Source organism: Garra rufa, chromosome 4 (genome assembly GCF_049309525.1).
Source record: "Garra rufa chromosome 4, GarRuf1.0, whole genome shotgun sequence".
Taxonomy (NCBI): domain Eukaryota; kingdom Metazoa; phylum Chordata; class Actinopteri; order Cypriniformes; family Cyprinidae; genus Garra; species Garra rufa.
This window is the reverse complement of record NC_133364.1, coordinates 18,460,949-18,479,853: the sequence shown is the minus strand read 5'-3', so window position 1 is coordinate 18,479,853 and position 18,905 is coordinate 18,460,949. Positions and strand designations below refer to the sequence as shown.

Sequence of the window (18,905 nt, the reverse complement as noted above, 5' to 3'; positions counted from 1 at the left end):
GAAGCTGAAATATTAAAATTTCTCTCTATTAAAATTTCTCTTCAAACTAAAAATGAAATAAAAAATAAATAATGCTATAAAAATATATATAATATTGAAAAAAATACTAATAAAAAGGATATAAATAATTTACTAAAATGTAAACTAAACTAAAAATGAAAACTAGAATATAAGTTATATTATATTATAAAAGCTGGACTATTATAATTACTCAAGCTAAAACTGAAATAAAAATAAAATGAAAAAGCTTAATAGAAATATGTAAAATACTGAAAATATATAAAAACAACAAAAGCATATAAAAAATTTCCTAAAATATAAACTAAGCAAAATAAAAACTAGATTGTAAATGATTATATTATATTATATTTCAAAGCTAAAATATTAGAACAACCGAAGTAAAAATGTAAAAAATTAAAAAAAAAGCTAAATACAAAATATATTCAAAAACAACAAAAGCATATAAAAAATGTACGCAGGTTTAAACCACTGAAAATGAAAACTAGAAGATAAATAATTGTTATATTATATTATATAAAAGCTGAAATATTAATAGGAATATAAAAAAAAATACAACTAAAATATAAAAATATACAATAATTTAAACTAAACTGAAAATAAAAAAATTATAAATAATTTTAATTAAGATTATATTATATTTTAAAAGCTGAAATATTAGAATTACTGGAACTAAATCTAAAATAAAAATTAAATAAAAAAATAAGCTAAATAAAAATATTGAAAAAATACTAATAAAAACGACAAAAGCATATAAAATGTACAATAATTTAAAAAACTAAACTGAAAATGAAAACTAGAATATAAATGATTCTATTATATTATAGTATATTACATTATATTTTAAAAGCCAAAATATTAGAATTACTGGAACTAAATCTGAAATAAAAATTAAATGAAAAATATGCTAAATAAAAATATTGAAAAATACGAATAAATACCACAAAAGCATATAAAAATGTACAATAATTTAAACTAAACTGAAAATGAAAACTAGAATTTTAATCAATATATATTAAAACTAGAATATAAATGATTCTATTCTATTTAAAAAGCTAAAATATTAGAATTACTGAAATTAAAATTTAGATTAAAAATTCAATAAAATATTGACGAAATACTAATAAAACAACGAAAGCATATAAAAATGTACAACATTTTACACTAAACTGAAAATGAAAGCTAGAATTTTAATCAATATACAGAAAAATTGAATTGCATGTGAAGCTGTTATAAAATTCATATTTTGTAAAAGGTTACAGCATTTTGTCAAGTAAACACTTTATGTCATATCAGTTCTGCTAACAAAAGGCGAACAAGATGGAAACTCCTCCTGTGGAATATGATTTGAATACACTTTTAATTAGTTTCATTTATGAATGTTTTCTAGCATTTTTCAGTCACATTGAGAGATGCGGTATCCACAGTGTCTCGATGGCTTGGAGTGGCCTGTAGGAGTGATGAGCAGATATGGTCTCATTGTGATGTCACAATGGCCCTGCATTCTCTCTCCTCTTCCATTCTCATCAGCTTGATGTAAGCAACAGAAAAATAGTGACCCCTGACCTCAATACAGCTCTCAGAGAGAGAGAAACACCAAGCAGAGAGGGGTCATTCACTTCACAGAGTGTGCCTACGTTTGGGCCTTCTTTGTGAGAGTGTATGAGTTTTGGAGAGGGAGGGACTGGGTGTGTGTGTGCTCCATTGTAGTCATTATATCCTATTTGGTTTGTCTTGTTAATGTGGTTTGCGGCGGCAGAACTGTGAAGTTGAATTCTGAGAAATGAACGCTCTCTGATTTGCTTCCTGAGCCGCTGATGCTGGGGGTCAAAGGTTATGGGGTTCTGAGTTGCATTTCACTGTAACCTTTTTGCCATAAATGCATTCAGTCTGTAATGGCTCCACATGCACCTTCACCTCCCTTGTGAGTAATGCAACATCAAGCCATCCGAAGTGTGTTAAAAGCACATGATTTCACTGTGCTTTTGGATTATAACTGCGCTTTAGTTTTGCAAATCATACAAATTGGATTGAATAACTAAGTCAAAACCCACATGAATGCAAAATGCGGTTAGTCCAGCTGGCTGTCGTTAGTGAAAACATGTGCATAGAGGGATCAAACAGCTGTTTGCGAAGCTCATGTGATCATGAGGAATCAAGTTACACCAGATAGATTTGACTTGGTTAGATTTGAGTTCGTCATGGATTGAAAAAAATTTAAAGCAGCAGCGTTTGGATGAAACTTTTAATTAGACTGAATTAGAAACAGCATTATTATAAACCTAAACCAATAATATATATATATATATATGTAATACTTTTTATGTATATGTAGCACTTATTCAATTTTATTAAAACATTTATGAATTTGTATTGTGTCTATGTAGCATTTCTGAGAGAAAAAAGATTTTTTTATTAATATTTCAAATGAAGTTTTGATTTTTTTAAAATATTTTTTCTTTTCATTTTAGTTTTTTGTTGTTTTTGTCATTTATTATTATTTTTAATTTTATTATTTTTATTATTTTTGTCTATGTAGAATTCATGAAATTTTATCCAAACATTTATGAATGTGTATTATGTCGATGTAGCATTTATGAAACAAATATAGTTTGAATTAATATTTAAATAAAGTTTTTATTTTATATATTTTTTTCAATTTCTTTTTTAGGTTTATTGTTGTGTTTTTGTCTTTTTTTATGTCTGAAGCATTTAAACACAACAAAAAATCTAAAAAAGTATAAAAATATAAAAAATAAAAACATGATTTAAAACTATATTTGTTTCATAAATGCTACATAGACATAATACATATTCATAAATGTTTTAATAAAATTTTATGATTTCTACATAGACATAATAGATAAATGAAAATGACAAAAAACAACAAGAAAACACAAATGAAAAAAATGTTTAAATAAAAACTTTATTTGAAATATTAATAAAAAAAATATTTTTTCAGCAATGCTACATAGACATAATACAAATTGATAAATGTTTTAATAAAATTTCATAAATGCTATATAGACATAAAAACGTACAAATGACAAAAACACAAAAAATGAAAATAAAAACATAAAAATATTTAAAATTAAAAACTTATGTAAATAATATAAACTATATTTTTTCATAAATGCTGCATAGACAATACAAATTCATAAATGTTTTTATAAAAATGTCATACATGCTACATAGACATAATAAAAGCTAAAAATGACAAAACACAAAAAAGAAATGATGAAAACAAAAAAATAAAAACTTTTTAAAATATTAATTAAAAATATCTAAAAGCGTAATAAAAAAATTAAAATGACAAAAACAATAAAAAAATTAAAAATTAATTGGAAAAAATATAAAAAATAAAACCTTTATTTGAAATATTAATAAACTTATAAATGCTACATAGACATAATAAAAAAGTACAAATGACAAAAACACAAAAAAATAAAAATGAAAACATTTTTCATAAATGCTACATAGACAATAAAAATTAATAAATGCTATATAGAAAAAATAAAAACAACAAAAACACACCAAAAAACCTCAAATGAAAACAAAAATATAAAAATTAAAACTTGTTTTAAAATATCAATAAAAACGATTTTTTAATAAATGCTACATAAACATAAGAAATAAGAAAAAATTACAAAAGCAACAAAAAACAAAAAAAAGTATTTAAAATATTAATAAAAATATCTATATTTTTTCATAAATGCTACATAAACAATACATTTTTTTTTACAAAATTTCATTAGTTGACATTAGTTTTATTATGTCTACATAGACATAATAAAAAAGTAAAAATGACGAAAACAACAGAAATACTAAAATAAAACAAAAATATAAAAAACTGAAACTTTATTTCAAATAATATTTTAAAAAAATCTATCTTTTTCATAAATGTTACATAGACAATAAAAATTCATAAATGTTTTAAATAAAATTTCATACATGCTACATAGATATAATAAAAACTAAAAATGACAAAAACACAACAAAACAATAAAATGAAGATGAAAACAAAAATATAAAAAATAAAAACTTTATTTAAAATATTAATAAAAAACTATATGCTGTATTATATTGCATAATTGCACTAAAAAGCTGTCACATTCAAACTGTTTTCACTCAAAAAAATCAAAAGTGAAAACAACTGGACATTCAATGTTCATACTGAAAAAAATGCAGAAAAATAAACAAATTTTGCTAGTAAATTCTGCAAAAATTGTAAAGAAATAGTAAGTTACACAATGAATTAAACAAGATTTTTTAAAAATAGAAAAACTGAAATAATTTTGTCTGAAATTTTTGTCTTCTTTTTTTTACATTACTGAGATCTATCATCAGGCAGTAATGAAGATTTGCTTTACCTTTAGTTATGGCTTCATATTTAACACGTATACAGATTTGGCATTGTTCACAATCATTTACAACAGTTTGTCAGCCAATAAAGGCAGAGCAGAAGAGATCAAAACCTGTAGAGCCTCACCAGAGTAGTAGTGTGTGCAAATACCATCCTCTATGTATTTGTGCATGTGAGTGTGAGCTAATGTGTCTGTCTCTCTCTATTGTCATAACCCTTGTCTCATAAAGGTCAGTCTGAAATAGTGTGCAGTCCTCTCGCCGGGTCACATGGGTTCATTAATAGCCAAAGGATTGGCAGCCGCTGTAATATTCCATGAGAGGGATTGAAGTGCCTAGACACTGCAAAATGAATTACATGCCTTATTAGTTTAATAAATAAGATGGAGTAATATTCTATGAAACCTATATCAATGTTTCATTTTTACAGACTCATAGTGAGAGCTTACTATGAAAGAAATCCAATTCATTTTCCATGCTCCAGCTGCCCCCATTACCCACATGACAAAAAAAGTGTGTCTCTCTTTCTCTCTCTCTGGTGCTATAAGCGAGCCAGTGATTGGCTATGTGTTTGATGGGTGGAAGGTTTGTGCTCACTGATTGGTGGAAATAAATGAGGTGTACTATACCAGTGAGGGACAAACCTGTACTGTTTAGTTTAGACACTAAATACGTTTATCAGCTATGGCAATAGATAAATATTTAACTTAAATTTCTCAACTGGCATCTGATAACTAATTTCACAAAGTGTATTTACAAAGTGCCATTTTTAGACTACGAAAATCTAAATTTAGCAGTATTAACACAGTTTAGATAAACAGCATGTGAGTTAAAGGTTGTATCAGCGATTTCTAGCCTAAAACATAAAGTGTCAAATTCAGCTGACCTTTATTCACGATCCGCTCGCTGCCTGCCCCATAAATTGTCTGTGAAAAAAACGCGTCTCTCTGGTCAGCCTAGGGTCCGAGATATGCCAAAAAAACAATCGGCACTACCAACTATTCCACAGATAAACAAACCGTGTTCCAACCAATCAGCGTCAGGGGGTTCGTGTTGTGGACTTTCCTACTGGTGCAGGGATGTGAGGGAGGCGGAGCGAAAGTCCACAACACCAAACCCCTGACGCTGATTGGTTGGAACAATGTTTGTTTATCTGTGGAATAGTTGGTAGTGCCGATTGTTTTTTTGGCATATCTCGGACCCTAGGCTGACCAGAGAGACGCGTTTTTTTCACAGACAATTTATGGGGTAGGCAGCGAGCGGATCGTGATGAAAGATCAGCTGAATTTTACACTTTATGTTTCAGGCTAGAAATCGCTGATACAACCTTTAAGCGTTATTTGACAGATTGCCTTAAAAGAATAGTACATGAATCATTATGACTCAAGATACATGAGTCATTATTTAATCACACTTTAGTCATTCCAAACGGTGTGACTTTCTTTATTCTGTGGAAAACAAGAAGTACATGTTTGAGAAATCACTCATTTTAGTAAATGTCATCCAAGATGTCCATGTCCTTGGAGGAGAAAATTAGGTGGAGTTTTTTTTGGAGAACTAACCGCGCATGACCTTTTCTAACATAATTACATAATGCGTGAAGCCCAGCTAGTGCAAGATGAGCATTTGTGGTTAAAAAGTATATAGAGTTGAAGTCAAATGTTTACATACACCTTTGCAGAATCTTTACCAAAATAAGAGGGATTGTACAAAATGCATGTTATTTTTTATTTAGTACTGATCTGAAGAAGATATTTCACATGAAAGATGTTTACATATAGTCCACAGGAGAAAATAATATAGTTAATGTAGTTGAATTTATAAAAATAACCCCGTTCAAAAGTTTACATACACTTGATTTTTAATACTGTGTTGTTACCTGAATGATCCACAGCTGTGTTTTTGTGTTTAGTTGTGCATGAGTCCCTTGTTCGTCCTGAACAGTTAAACTGCCTTGTGTTTTTCAGAAAAAGTGTTTTCAGCTTTTTTGTGTAGGTTCAAACGCTCACTGATGCTTCATAAGAAAAAACAAAGCATTAAGAGCCAGGGGGGTGAAAACTTTTGGAATTTGAAGACCAAGGTAAATTTTCCTTATTTTTTCTTCCGGGAAACATGTTAGTATCTTCTGTAGCTTCTAAAGGGCAGTACTAAATGAAAAAAAAAAAAAAAGATATTTAGGCAAAATAAGAAAAGTGAACACATCTTCATTCTGTTCAAAAGTTTTCACCCCTGGCTCTTAATGCATTGTGTTTCCTACTTAAGCATCAGTGAGCATATGAGTCCCTCAGTTGTCTTCAGTGTGAAAAGATGGATCTCAAAATCATACAGTCACTGATGGAATGGGTTAAAATACACAAAACTGTGGAAAAACCAATGAATTTGTGGGACCTGAAGGATCTTTCTGAAGAACAGTGGGTAGTTTAACTTTTGACTTCAACTTTAAATATTAATTTTTTAAAGAAAATTACTGATCATTATGCTAGACAAGACCTTTATTCCTCAGCTGGGATCGTGTAGAGCCCTTTGTAGCTCTATTGAAACTGCAATTTGGACCTTCAAACTGTTGACAACCATTGACGTGGAGAAAAATCCTGGAATGTTTCCCTCAAAAACCTTAATTTCATCTTGGATGACGTGGGGTGAGTAAACTATCTCTTTTAATCTTTACACTCGGAGTGAACTTCTCCTTTTTATAGTGGCACCATTATTGCGGCCGCCAGGATGGCAAGACCTAGAGGGCACAAGCGGTTATGTAATACACACAACCTATTACACAATCTTTCTACAAAACCCAGCACTAGACAGCAAGGTGTCCCATAATCCCTCCAGCACACTAACACACAGCTCATCTTCTTTCTTGCTTTTCTTGTTTCTTTATCATCTCTCTCCATTTATTATCTTTCATCTTTTTTTTTTCCTAGTTTAAAATGTATATCCAGACACACATTCTTTCTTTTCAGCAAATAAAGACAATGCCCCTAAAGCTGCTCAAATGTCACTGACAGATGAATGCTCTTATTGGACAAGCCAGTGGGAGGAACAGGAGCCTCATTGGTCCCCTTATTTAGGAGTTAAGAATGCATTGTTTGCTTATGAGAAAGCAAACGACTGTGTTGCTGAGGTACCATAGCACATCAAACACATTGATTTAACTATCTGTCTCTATCTATAGACATCAGAAACACTCTTTAGTAAACGTTAACATGTCTCCAAAATGAAATGAAGCTATTTGAAACTTTATCATACAGAACTGAGTTCGTGTAGCTGCTTATATTTACATTGTACATTGTTCAATTTCAACCTTTGGTTTCTCATGTGTCCACATTACGTAAAGTAGCCAAGCATATTTTTGAATCATTGGTTGCAGATCATGGTTTCATAACACACATAACCCCGTTATGCAGCTCCAACGACCCCATTAAGCAACCAGTATCACATATATTGTAACAAAAGCTCAAAAAATGCAATGTTTTCATTGTCATATTTAGCTTCATAGTGTTGACTAGGAAGCGACTCTAATATATGGCGAAGTCCAGTAAGGCGCACGGTTAGTAAAGTGTAAGTATTTTTATGATGACAATGAAATCCTTGACATAACTATCCAAGGGGAAAGTGGGCCGGTCTGCCGTTCTCATATTCCACATGTCATTAAAGGCATCGTTTGCACTTGTAACAGTGGGTCATACGCTCTCTGCGTAGCGCCACACACTCAAATCCGAGTCACGCGAACGCGCACGCTCACTCCGGTGCTCAGCGGCTCCCACTACCTTTCCTGCAGCTAAGGATACTTATTTAACATTCCTGCAACAAATGTATGTATATTGTTTGAGTAGCTGTTTTATTGCTTCGCGTATACATCGTCTAAATAAATTCTTTCGATTAGCATTGTGTTAAGCAAGCACCGACCGAAGTCATAGTGCGATGGGAATGCAGTGTCGTTGACATTGAAGAGTGGCGGAGAAATGGGAGGTTTTGATGATGGTTGCAACACTTCCGTTCGCCACGTTTCGAGGTTTAGCGTCTTTGTTGCATTACAAGTGAAGTAACAGTCGTATTTCCATTGTAAAGTGTTAGATGAGGAGCCAAGGACGTTTGTGCGTGGTGCACACGCATGAACATGGAGGAATCCAGTGCATGCTGAACTTGAATTTGGCCTTGTTTAGAAAGAGCTGATGATGGAGGGAGGCCAAACTGCGAATGTATGATTAACTCGAGACGCCTAAAACAAGAGCAAATCGATTACTATCATGATTTTACAATTTACTGTTTGTTTTCAAACGCAATCGTTACATCTGAATCTTCAAGGGCGTCATAAGGACGGCTTGCGTCGTAATAGGGTTAATGAGCGCCAAATTAAGTTTTAATACTTTGTTTTGTCATTTTTTTTAATCAATTGTAATTTTCTGTTGTGTATACAAAGATAACAATCTGTGGTTTGTAATTTGATTTAAAATGGGTATTTATACACTACCAGTCAATATTTTTGCTTTTAAACTAGTCTCTGCTCACCAAGCCTGTATTTATTTGATCCAAAGCATGGCAAAACAGTAAAATATTTTTTTACTATTTAAAATAACTGTTTTCTATTTGAAATCGTTAAACTGTAATTTATTCCTGTGATTTCACAGCTACATTTTTAGCATCATTACTTCAGTCACATGATCCTTCAGAAATCATCCTAATATTTGCTCCTCAAAAACATTTGTTGAAATCTGAAATTTTTTGTAACATTATAAATGTCTTTAATAATCACTTTTGATCAATTAAAAGCATCCTTGCTAAATAAAAGTATTAATTTCTATCATTTCTTTCCCAAAAATGATAAATTATACCGCCTCCAAGCTTTTGAATGGTATAGACCATGTGTAATGTTACAAAGCTTTTTATTTCAGATAAATGCTGTTCTTTCTATTCATCAAAGAGTCCTGAAAAAAATTACTGTTTAAATATGGATAATAATAATAATAAATGTTTCTTGAACCGCAAATCAGCATATTAGAATGATTTCTGAAGGAAAACCAGACTGGCGTAATGATGATAAACAAAATTCAGCTTTGATCACAGGAATAAATTATATTTGAAAATATATTCAAATAGAAAACAGTTACTTTTTAATAGTAAAAATATTTCACAATATTACTGTTTTTGCTGTACTTCAGATCAAATAAATGCAGACTTGGTGAGCAGAAGAGAATTTATTTAAAAAAAAATATTTTGACTGGTAGTGTAAATATTTATTTTATTACTTTAAATAATGTAAACAATTTAAGTATAACATTTTTTCATGCTGATGTTTTGAATTGTGAATGCATATCAGAATTATAGCAAAAACTTTTTACATGTATATAACTTTTTGTTATAATTAAATTATATCACCTCAACATTATTATCTATCAACACCAGCTCATAAAAAGATAGGCTCTTCATTCATAAGTGAGTTATGTTAAGTAGCGGCAGCATTTTAAGATAAGCTTTGGAGATAAATGCACATGTCTGTTATGCTGTAACTGTGTTACAGCCAGGGAGAATTGCACTTTATGGTGGCAATATTTTATTTTCTAGATAATAATATCATCTATCGTCGACAAACTTATAACATAATCCTCGTGAGCCCCATTGAGGATTAGTATGACACATAAGCTCTGTGTTCGTGTGCGCGAGTGCATGTTCATCAGCCAATGCGTGGTGTCTTGTCTAGTCAACTGTAATAAACTTGAATGAATGGAGTTCTAATAGTATAAACTAAGCATGGTGTCATTTGCATAATGAATTATTTTTATAATTAGATTATATCTGTAATGAATAGGTTTTCCCTTTGGCTATTGACTAACATGCACACATTGCCTAAATAAACTTGTAGCTTTGTAGAAACACTCCTTTAGTTTGTCTAGATTTAGCAAAGGAGGGCAGAGTGACCTGACTCCGGTGGCTAATTATATTACTGAGTGGGCCTCTGCTTGCAACTCAGGATATGGGTAATTTTCTCAGTATGGAGTAATGGTTTACGCAATGAGGGTGACCTTGTTAGCTTGACCCATCTTTGGTGCCTGATCATGTGAAGTTTAACTCCAGCTTTTACTTAGTAAACGATTACCCTACAGATTCCTTTTCTCTTCGTATTATTTAACAGTTTGCATTGTGAACATTATCGTTTCTATTCTTCCAGCGGGATCATGGCCTCAGTAATGCAGAAGCTGATCACCCCTTTGGCCAGCGGCCCCGCTGAGCCCCCCAGGAACAAAGTCACAATTGTTGGCGTGGGGCAGGTGGGCATGGCATGTGCTGTCAGCGTCCTCCTCAGGGTAAGAGAGCTTCAAGTGTTATTTTTGGCTTTTGTTGTTTGAAATAAAGGTGTGGTTAGATTTGGCGTTGGTTAAGTGTTATTGCCAAAATCTAGTTAAGGGAATTTCACTTGAGGGCAAAAATGTTCCCAATGGAGCTTTCACTCATATTGAAGTTTGTCATGCGCTGTCTTCACTTGTGACCGCACCTTTATGCTAAAATTGTGCCAGGTATTTCAAGGAATAATTTTCCATGCTGTTGGTTTTCTGTCTTGTAGGAGCTTACAGATGAACTGGCTCTGGTGGATGTTGTGGAGGATAGACTGAAGGGGGAAATGTTGGATCTGCAACATGGCAGCCTGTTCCTCAAGACCCCTAAGATTGTGGCTGATAAGGGTGGGATGAAATTTTTTTATTGCATAGATTTTAAATTAATTTGATAAAAAAAAAAAAGTAAACTACACTACCAGTCAGAAGTTTTTGAACAGTAAGATTTCTCTTCTGCTCACCAAGCCTGCATTCGTTTGATCCTAAAAACAGCAAAAGCAGTAATATTGTGAAATATTTTTGCTATTTAAAATAACTGCTTTCTATTTGAATATATTTTAAAATGTCATTTATTCAACAGCATCATGACTCCAGTCTTCAGTGGTACATAATTCTTCAGAAATCATAATAATATGCTGATTTGGTGCTCAAGAATTTTATTTTATTATTATTAATATTTAAAACAGTTGAGTACATTTATTTTTCTAGGATTCTTTGAATGGAAAGATCCAAAGATGAGCGTTTATCTGATATAAAAAGCTTTTGTAATATTATACACTATAGCAATAAAAGCTTGGAGTCTGTATAATTTTAATTATTGAAATTAATACTTTTGTTTAGCAAGGATGCTTTAAATTGATCAAAAATGATAATTATAACATTTATAATGTTACACATAGGGTTGCAAATGGGTGGAAAATTTACGGGAAAATTTCTGGAAACTTTCCAAAAATCCCTGGAGGATTCCAAAAAATCCTGGAAATTTTTCAAAATTTTGGAAAAATTTTCCACTTCTTTGCAACCCTAGTTACGAAACATTTCTGTTTCAGATAAATGCTGTTCTTCTGAACTTTCTATTAATCAAAGAAACCCAATTTTGTTTTTTCAACATAATAATGTTTTTTTGAGCAGCAGATCAGAATATTAGAATGATTTCTGAAAGCTCATGTGACTGGAGTAATGATGCTAAAAATCCATCTTTGAAATCACAGAAATAAATTACATTTTAATATATTCGAATAGAAAACAGTTTTAAATAGTAAAAATATTTCAAAATTTGTTTTTATTGTGCTTTGGAAAATACTTTTTTTTTGAACAACATTAAGAATCTTTTGATTGGTAATGAAAATTGATTACATTTTAAATTAAATTACTAAAATGTAACTATTTAAATTAAACACACATATTATGATAATTAAATATAATAATATAAATCAAGTTTAGATGTCCTTTTTTTTCATATGATCTTATGAAACTTGCTGGAGTTTTAAAATACAGTTGCATTATGGAAATTTCACAGACAGGCATCCAAAGATTTGAGTAGCAGATTTCTGATTTTCATTTTTCGGACAGACTACTCTGTGACCGCTAACTCTCGTATCGTGGTGGTGACGGCCGGAGTGCGTCAGCAGGAGGGTGAGAGCAGACTGAACCTGGTACAGAGGAACGTCAACATTTTCAGACACATCATCCCTCAGATTGTCAAATACAGCCCGGATTGCATCCTCGTTGTGGTGTCTAATCCTGGTGAGCAAACACACACACACTCAAAACATGCTTGATTTTAATATTTTACTGTGCTGCACCACAGCCAATGTGAATAAATGAAATTTTGCAAACTAATGCAGGAAATTACCTGTTCAAATTCTATTTTTAAAATAAAGTTCATCCAGAAATGAAAATTCTGTCATTAATTACTAAGTCCTTCGTTCATCTTCATAAAACAAATTAAGATATTTTAGATGAAATCCAAGAGCTTTCTGAGCCAGCAATGTAACTGAAATGTTCCCAGACCCAGATATGTAGTAAGGACATTGTTAAAATAGCCCATGCGACATCAGTGGTTAAAATTGTTAAATTATCTGTATTATTTTCCTAGTTATTGGCAAATTATCTCAAAGATATATTGTGTGGCTTCTAATTTAACCTATTTAATACAAAAAAAGGTAAAATGCTATGTCCATTTCAGGCTGCTGTACTGTATTAAAAGTAACTGTGGTTGTCTTTGTGTTCATACAGTGGATGTTTTGACTTACGTGACCTGGAAGTTGAGCGGCCTTCCAAAGCACCGTGTCATCGGCAGCGGGACTAACCTGGACTCCGCTCGTTTCCGTTACATCATGGCCGAGAAACTGGGCATCCACTCCAGCAGCTTCAACGGTTACATCCTGGGAGAGCATGGAGACTCCAGCGGTAAGAGAGAGAGCTGAAAGGAGAGGAAACTGTGAGATGAGATGGAGGGTGTGGAGAGGAAGAAAAGTAACGAAAGGGAGAGGATGAGGATGTGACGTGGTTTCAGTCAGTCACAGCTTATTTGATTTTTATAAGTGCTGTTTTTGTGTTTAACAGTGCCTGTGTGGAGCGGAGCAAATGTGGCTGGAGTGAGCCTGCAGAAGCTCAACCCTGACATTGGCACAGATAAAGACAGCGAGAACTGGAAGGAAGCTCACAAGATGGTTGTGGACAGGTGGGGCACATCTCGTGTCATGATGACTGATGGGCAGTTGGGAATATAGATTACATAATACATTTTAGTTAAAGGAACACTCCACTTTTTTTGGAAATAGGCTCATTCTCCAACTCCCCCCGAGTTAATAAGGTAAGTTTTACCGTTTTGAAATCCATTCAGCCGTTCTCCTGTTCTGGCGATATCACTTTTAGCATAGCTTAGCATAGATCATTGAATCCTATTAGACCAATAGCATCGCATTCAAAAATGACCAACGAGTTTCGGTATTTGTCCTAATTAAAACTTGACTCTTCTGTAATTATATTGTGTACTAAGATCGGCGGAAAATGTAAAGCTGTGATTTATGCCGATAAGATTAGGAACTACACTCAAATTCCGGGAAGGAAAGTTTGCTGCCGTAATATGGACGCAGCAGGCGCAGTAATATCACGCAGTGCCTGGAATTAGTTCCCAGCTAAGTAACTTCCAATTTGACCGGCTTTTTGAAATTGTGACCGAACTTCAGGCGCATGGCAGCTTTACATTTTCCGCCGATCTTAGTACACAATTATTACAGAAGAGTCAAGTTTTAAATAGGACAAATACCGAAACTCGTTGGTCACATAGGATTCAATGATCTATGCTTAGCTATGCTAAAAGTGATATCGCCAGAACAGGAGAACGGCTGAATGGATTTCAAAACGGTAAAACTCAATTTATTAACTCAGGGGGGCGTTGGAGAATGAGCCTATTTCCAAAAAAAGTGGAGTGTTCCTTTACCCACAGTACTGTTGAAAAGGTGAATTAGAAATATTGATTTTTTGCCAAAAAAGGAGGTTTTGTAAAGTTATGTTAAGTGACTATGATGTAAGGTTTTGGAGGAAAACATTCCAGGATTTTTCTCCATATAGTGGACTTCAATGGGAACCAACAAGTTGAAGGTCAAAATTGCAGTTTCAATACAGCTTCAAAGGGCTCTACGCGATCCCAGCTGAGCAATAAGGGTTTTATCTGGTGAAATGATTGGTCATTTTCACAGAAAAAAAAATGTATATACTTTTTAATTACAAATGCTCATGTTGCGCTACCTTGACTTTGCACATTACCAGGTCACTTTGGAAAGGTCACATTTGACACAATGAAAGAACCAACCCAGTGTTTACAAAGCAAACATGCAAAGAAAGTCAAACACCTTTTACAAAAAAAGGGTAAATCAATGTTTGATGTGGAAGTTGGAGGAGAAAATTAGTTTTTCGCCCTACCCTACCTTTTTGAACTGGAGTGCACAGACGAAGAACTAACCACACGTGACCTTTTCATTGTAATTACGTAATGCCTGAAGTCGTGGACGTGCATCGCAGAGCTAGTGCAAGATGAGCATTTGAGGTTAAAAATATGTACATTTTTATTTATTTAGTTTGGAAATGACCGATCGACTACATAAGACCCTTATTCCTCAGATGGGATTGTGTAGAGCCCTTAGATACTGCATTGAAACTGCAATTTGGATCCTCAACCCATTGAAGTCCACTATATGGAGAAAAATCCTGGAATGTTTTCCTCAAAAACCTTAATACACTCATCTCACGCACTGCATTTTGCCTACTGTATAGTACATTTGGATGCAGGGTTTGTATTCCAAATTCTTCTTTTGTGTTGAACAACAAACAAACATCAGCTGCAAGGATTGTAACAGCATGACGAGCTTAATAATAGTAAAACGTAAGTATCTATTGTTAATTAGTTGCTACTATCTTCTCTTAGTGCCTACGAAGTGATCAAGCTGAAGGGATACACCAACTGGGCCATCGGCCTCAGTGTGGCCGACCTGACCGAGACCCTGGTGAAGAACCTGAACAGGGTCCACCCTGTCTCCACCATGGTGAAGGTGAGAGGAGTTTACACTCAGTTCAACTTCATGATCCTCTATATCACATAACTGGACAGATTGAATAATTCAAGAGCCTTTTTTAATATTATTGTGACCTCTGTAGGGCATGTATGGTATCGGTGATGAGGTCTACCTGAGCTTGCCCTGCGTGCTGAACAGCAGCGGAGTGGGCAGCGTCGTCAACATGACCCTGACCGACGGCGAAATCGCTCAGCTGAAGAAGAGCGCCGATACTCTGTGGGGTATCCAGAAAGACCTGAAGGATCTGTAGATCAATCGTGGGACACCATGCACTCCTTTCCTAAACTCTGTTCACACTCCTTTGGTATCTTTACACAATCTCTAACTCTGTCGGTACTTGCTTTTGGACACGGTTGCTTTGAAGTATTTTGTTTTCATGGTGGTTAATCTACGCATAATAATCCAAAATGTCGAATTTTCTTCTTCTAAATAGAATGATCAAAGGGCAACATCTTTGGTTCTTCACATTTGCACTTGTGAACTCAGTCACTCTGTGTGGGCAATAAAGAAAGAACTAACACCTCTCTTGTCTGAACATAATTTAGCGAGATCATTAGGGAACGTTCTTGGGTCTTTCTGTTTAAGTCAAGAGGAGAAGAGACTGAAGTGAGAGAGACCAATGTATTCATTTTTATGAATCATGTTGTAAGTGTTGGTCATATGAGTGTGTATAAGAAGAAGTTAATAAAATAACCTGTTCAAATCTTGTCTGTTGGGTGTTTTTGTCATCTTCAGGCACTAATACAAATAGTTTGTACCTTTTATGGATGAAAATTAGTTGTGTGACTTCAATAAGTGCAAATGATACAAGTTTTTACCTCATGTTATTAATTTTTAATTGTTGACGCATTTGCTAACAGTTTAAAAAAGATTTGAAGAAAAGCAAGTTTTCAAAAAGCTGTTTTTGATGTTTGTCTTATTATATAAATTGAAATTAAAGTATTTCTTGTCAATGTTCTGTTCTGAATTGAGCATAAGTCATCGAACAGCAGTGCAGACAATTTTTCTATTTACGTCCAGGTGAAAATACGCACTTTAAATACTCGTAAACCTTAAAGTCTTAATAAAATGTTTGAAACGAATAATTAAAAGTAACATATACCAATATATAAAAACAGAATTCAACCCCTCCTCCTAATTCGCATCCTGTCAGCAATCATAAATGCGTTTGATTTACTTAATAAAGCCGTCAAACAATATAAAACGTTTATTGCACAGATACAGTAACTCAATGAAACAAGTGCGCCATAAAATTCCATAACTGAGAAATAAAAAAGCATAACAGGCAAGGCATGCCTGAAATAATTACCCACAGTTTTAAACCAAGCAAACCACGTCCTTCCATCTGATAGAAGAGCGATTTTCAAGAAGTTTCTAATTGTTTTCTCAGGTAAAGCATCATTGGCAGCAGGTGCTTGTGTTTGGGTCTGTCCGTGTCAGTAGTTGTCGCTTCATCTCGCTTCCCAAAGCGCAGCCCAAACGGGTTGTAGTTGAATTTACTTCGTGTTAATCGATGTTTGCAAGAAATGTGACTTGATTCGTCTTTTTCTTGGAAGAAAAAGCAAAGGCTGGCGTCGTCCGAAGCGCTGGGCTCGTCAAACTGCCTCCGCTCCATTGAGAGATAGTACTGCTTGGAGTCTGTGAAGTAAGATGTACACTTTAACAAGCTTTTATTTGATTTATCAACCATGTATTTTGATGGCAATGGGTATTTCCACCTTACCTGGAATGGGCTCTGATGTATCCATGTCAGTGAATGCTGTTCTCAAAGCTGTGGACTGACAGATCATGGCAGACAAGAAGAGAATCAGTGCGTTGATTTTCATACTGCTGAATTGTAAGCTTATGCAGCACAGCTGAGCCTTTCTCTCTTCAGTGAACAAACCCATTCTCTGCTGTCCTCCTTCAATATAAAGCTTGGCTGGTGACATCCTCTGACCTTGTTTTACATGCATGACAGTCTGTGGCAAAATAGGACCTCCCTGTAGCCTCATCCAGAGCATTTTAACTTAAAATGGTATCTTTTTTCTTGGAAAACCTGTGGTAAATCGTACACTGTAATCCACTGTGATTATTCAAATAGCTGCTGGGGTGCTGCAAAATCCACCAAAAGCACATTATGTGTGTTTTTATACACATCACACATTTTAATTTTAGTTTTCTCTCATTCGGTACCTGGAGAAAACATGATATGAAAGTCAAATAAGGGCTTGTAGTAGGAAAACATGAATGAGGCCATTATAATAGTGTACAATCATGGTCATTTTCACTGCCTTGTGGAAAAATATTGTAAACTTTCATTGTCATCTTCCCATGGTAATAAGATCATGCCTGGATAGCATAACAACAAGAAAATATTCCTGGTGTAATGAGACAACATTAGCCTATTTTACATGGTGTGAGCATGAATTATGCAAAAGGGTAATAGTTTTTCTTGGTACATTTGTGATGGTGCACTGATAAAAGCTTTTTCGGGATGCTACAAACGTCCTAAGTGTAAATATTGAATGTGAAAATGTCATTTTGTTAATGGCATCTATCTATCTATCTAGAGTTACTTAAAAATTGTAATCAGTTAATAATACCAAATTACATGTCAAATATTTTAGCTAGTAACGTAATCCATTACATTATATATTTTAGGTAATACTACTTTTTGATTTTTTTTAGATTACTTTTTGATTATTTTAGATTACTTAACTTGTTTATCACATTGGTTTAAATGGGATAATATTGTACCATATTGACCTAAAAATACAAAGAGTAAGAAAATATATTTTATTATTATTATTATTAACAACATGAAGTGCATTAAACGTTATATTACGTCAAGGTTTCCCAAATTGGTGTTTGTGAAGGAACTGCAGGGGGTTTATGAGTTTAATGAAACACTAATATTTAAGTAAATCATAAAAATATGTTAAATCAAAATAAATGATTTTAAAATCAGTCATTTATATTATTTGTTTTCGTTATGTCATGTGACCATAACCTATGTCAGAGAACCAATGAACATGCAAATGTGACCCTGGACCACAAAACCATCATAAGGGTCAGTTTTTGGAAAATGAGAATTATACATCATCTGATAGCTGAATAAATAAGCTTTCTATTGATGTATGGTTTGTTAGGATATGACAATATTAAAATATGACTATTTGAAAATCTGGAATCTGAGGGTGCAAAAAAATCTAAATATTGAAAAAAAAATTGCTTTTAAAGTTGTCCAAATAAAGTTCTTAGCAATGCATATTACTAATCAAAAATTGCGTTTTGATATATTTACGGTAGGAAATTTACAAACCATCTTTATGGAACATGATCTTTACGTATTATCCCAGTGATTTTTGGCATAAAAGAAAAATTGATCATTTTGACCATACAATATATTTTGGGCAATTGCTACAAATAATATGAAGGACTCATCATGTAATCCAGTAAATTTAGTCTGATTACAAGCTTTAAAATGTAATTTGGTCTAATTACAAGTACTTATTTTTTTAGTCTGATTACATAATCCAGATGTAACATATGTAATCAGTTACTACCCAGATCTGCATGTATTTATATATGTTTACTATTCTTTTAAGGCAATCCATCTGTCAAAGAACACCTA

The 18,905-nt window shown here is 33.1% G+C and overlaps 2 protein-coding genes across 2 annotated transcripts; one reads left to right on the top strand and one right to left on the bottom strand.

The window, feature by feature from the left end:
• Positions 1-8,055: 8,055 nt before the first annotated feature.
• On the top strand, positions 8,056-15,992 carry ldhba (lactate dehydrogenase Ba). The gene is made up of 8 exons (XM_073838786.1): positions 8,056-8,192; positions 10,547-10,682; positions 10,940-11,057; positions 12,282-12,455; positions 12,948-13,121; positions 13,278-13,395; positions 15,142-15,265; positions 15,372-15,992. The coding sequence occupies exons 2-8, from the start codon at positions 10,554-10,556 to the stop codon at positions 15,537-15,539; spliced, it is 1,005 nt and encodes a 334-aa protein (XP_073694887.1). The 5' UTR covers positions 8,056-8,192; positions 10,547-10,553; the 3' UTR covers positions 15,540-15,992.
• A 489-nt stretch (positions 15,993-16,481) lies between these two features.
• kiss2 (kisspeptin 2) lies at positions 16,482-17,139 on the bottom strand. The gene is made up of 2 exons (XM_073839267.1): positions 17,013-17,139; positions 16,482-16,927 (listed from the first exon to the last, which is right to left on the bottom strand). The coding sequence occupies exons 1-2, from the start codon at positions 17,113-17,115 to the stop codon at positions 16,653-16,655; spliced, it is 378 nt and encodes a 125-aa protein (XP_073695368.1). The 5' UTR covers positions 17,116-17,139; the 3' UTR covers positions 16,482-16,652.
• Between the last annotated feature and the right edge of the window lie 1,766 nt (positions 17,140-18,905).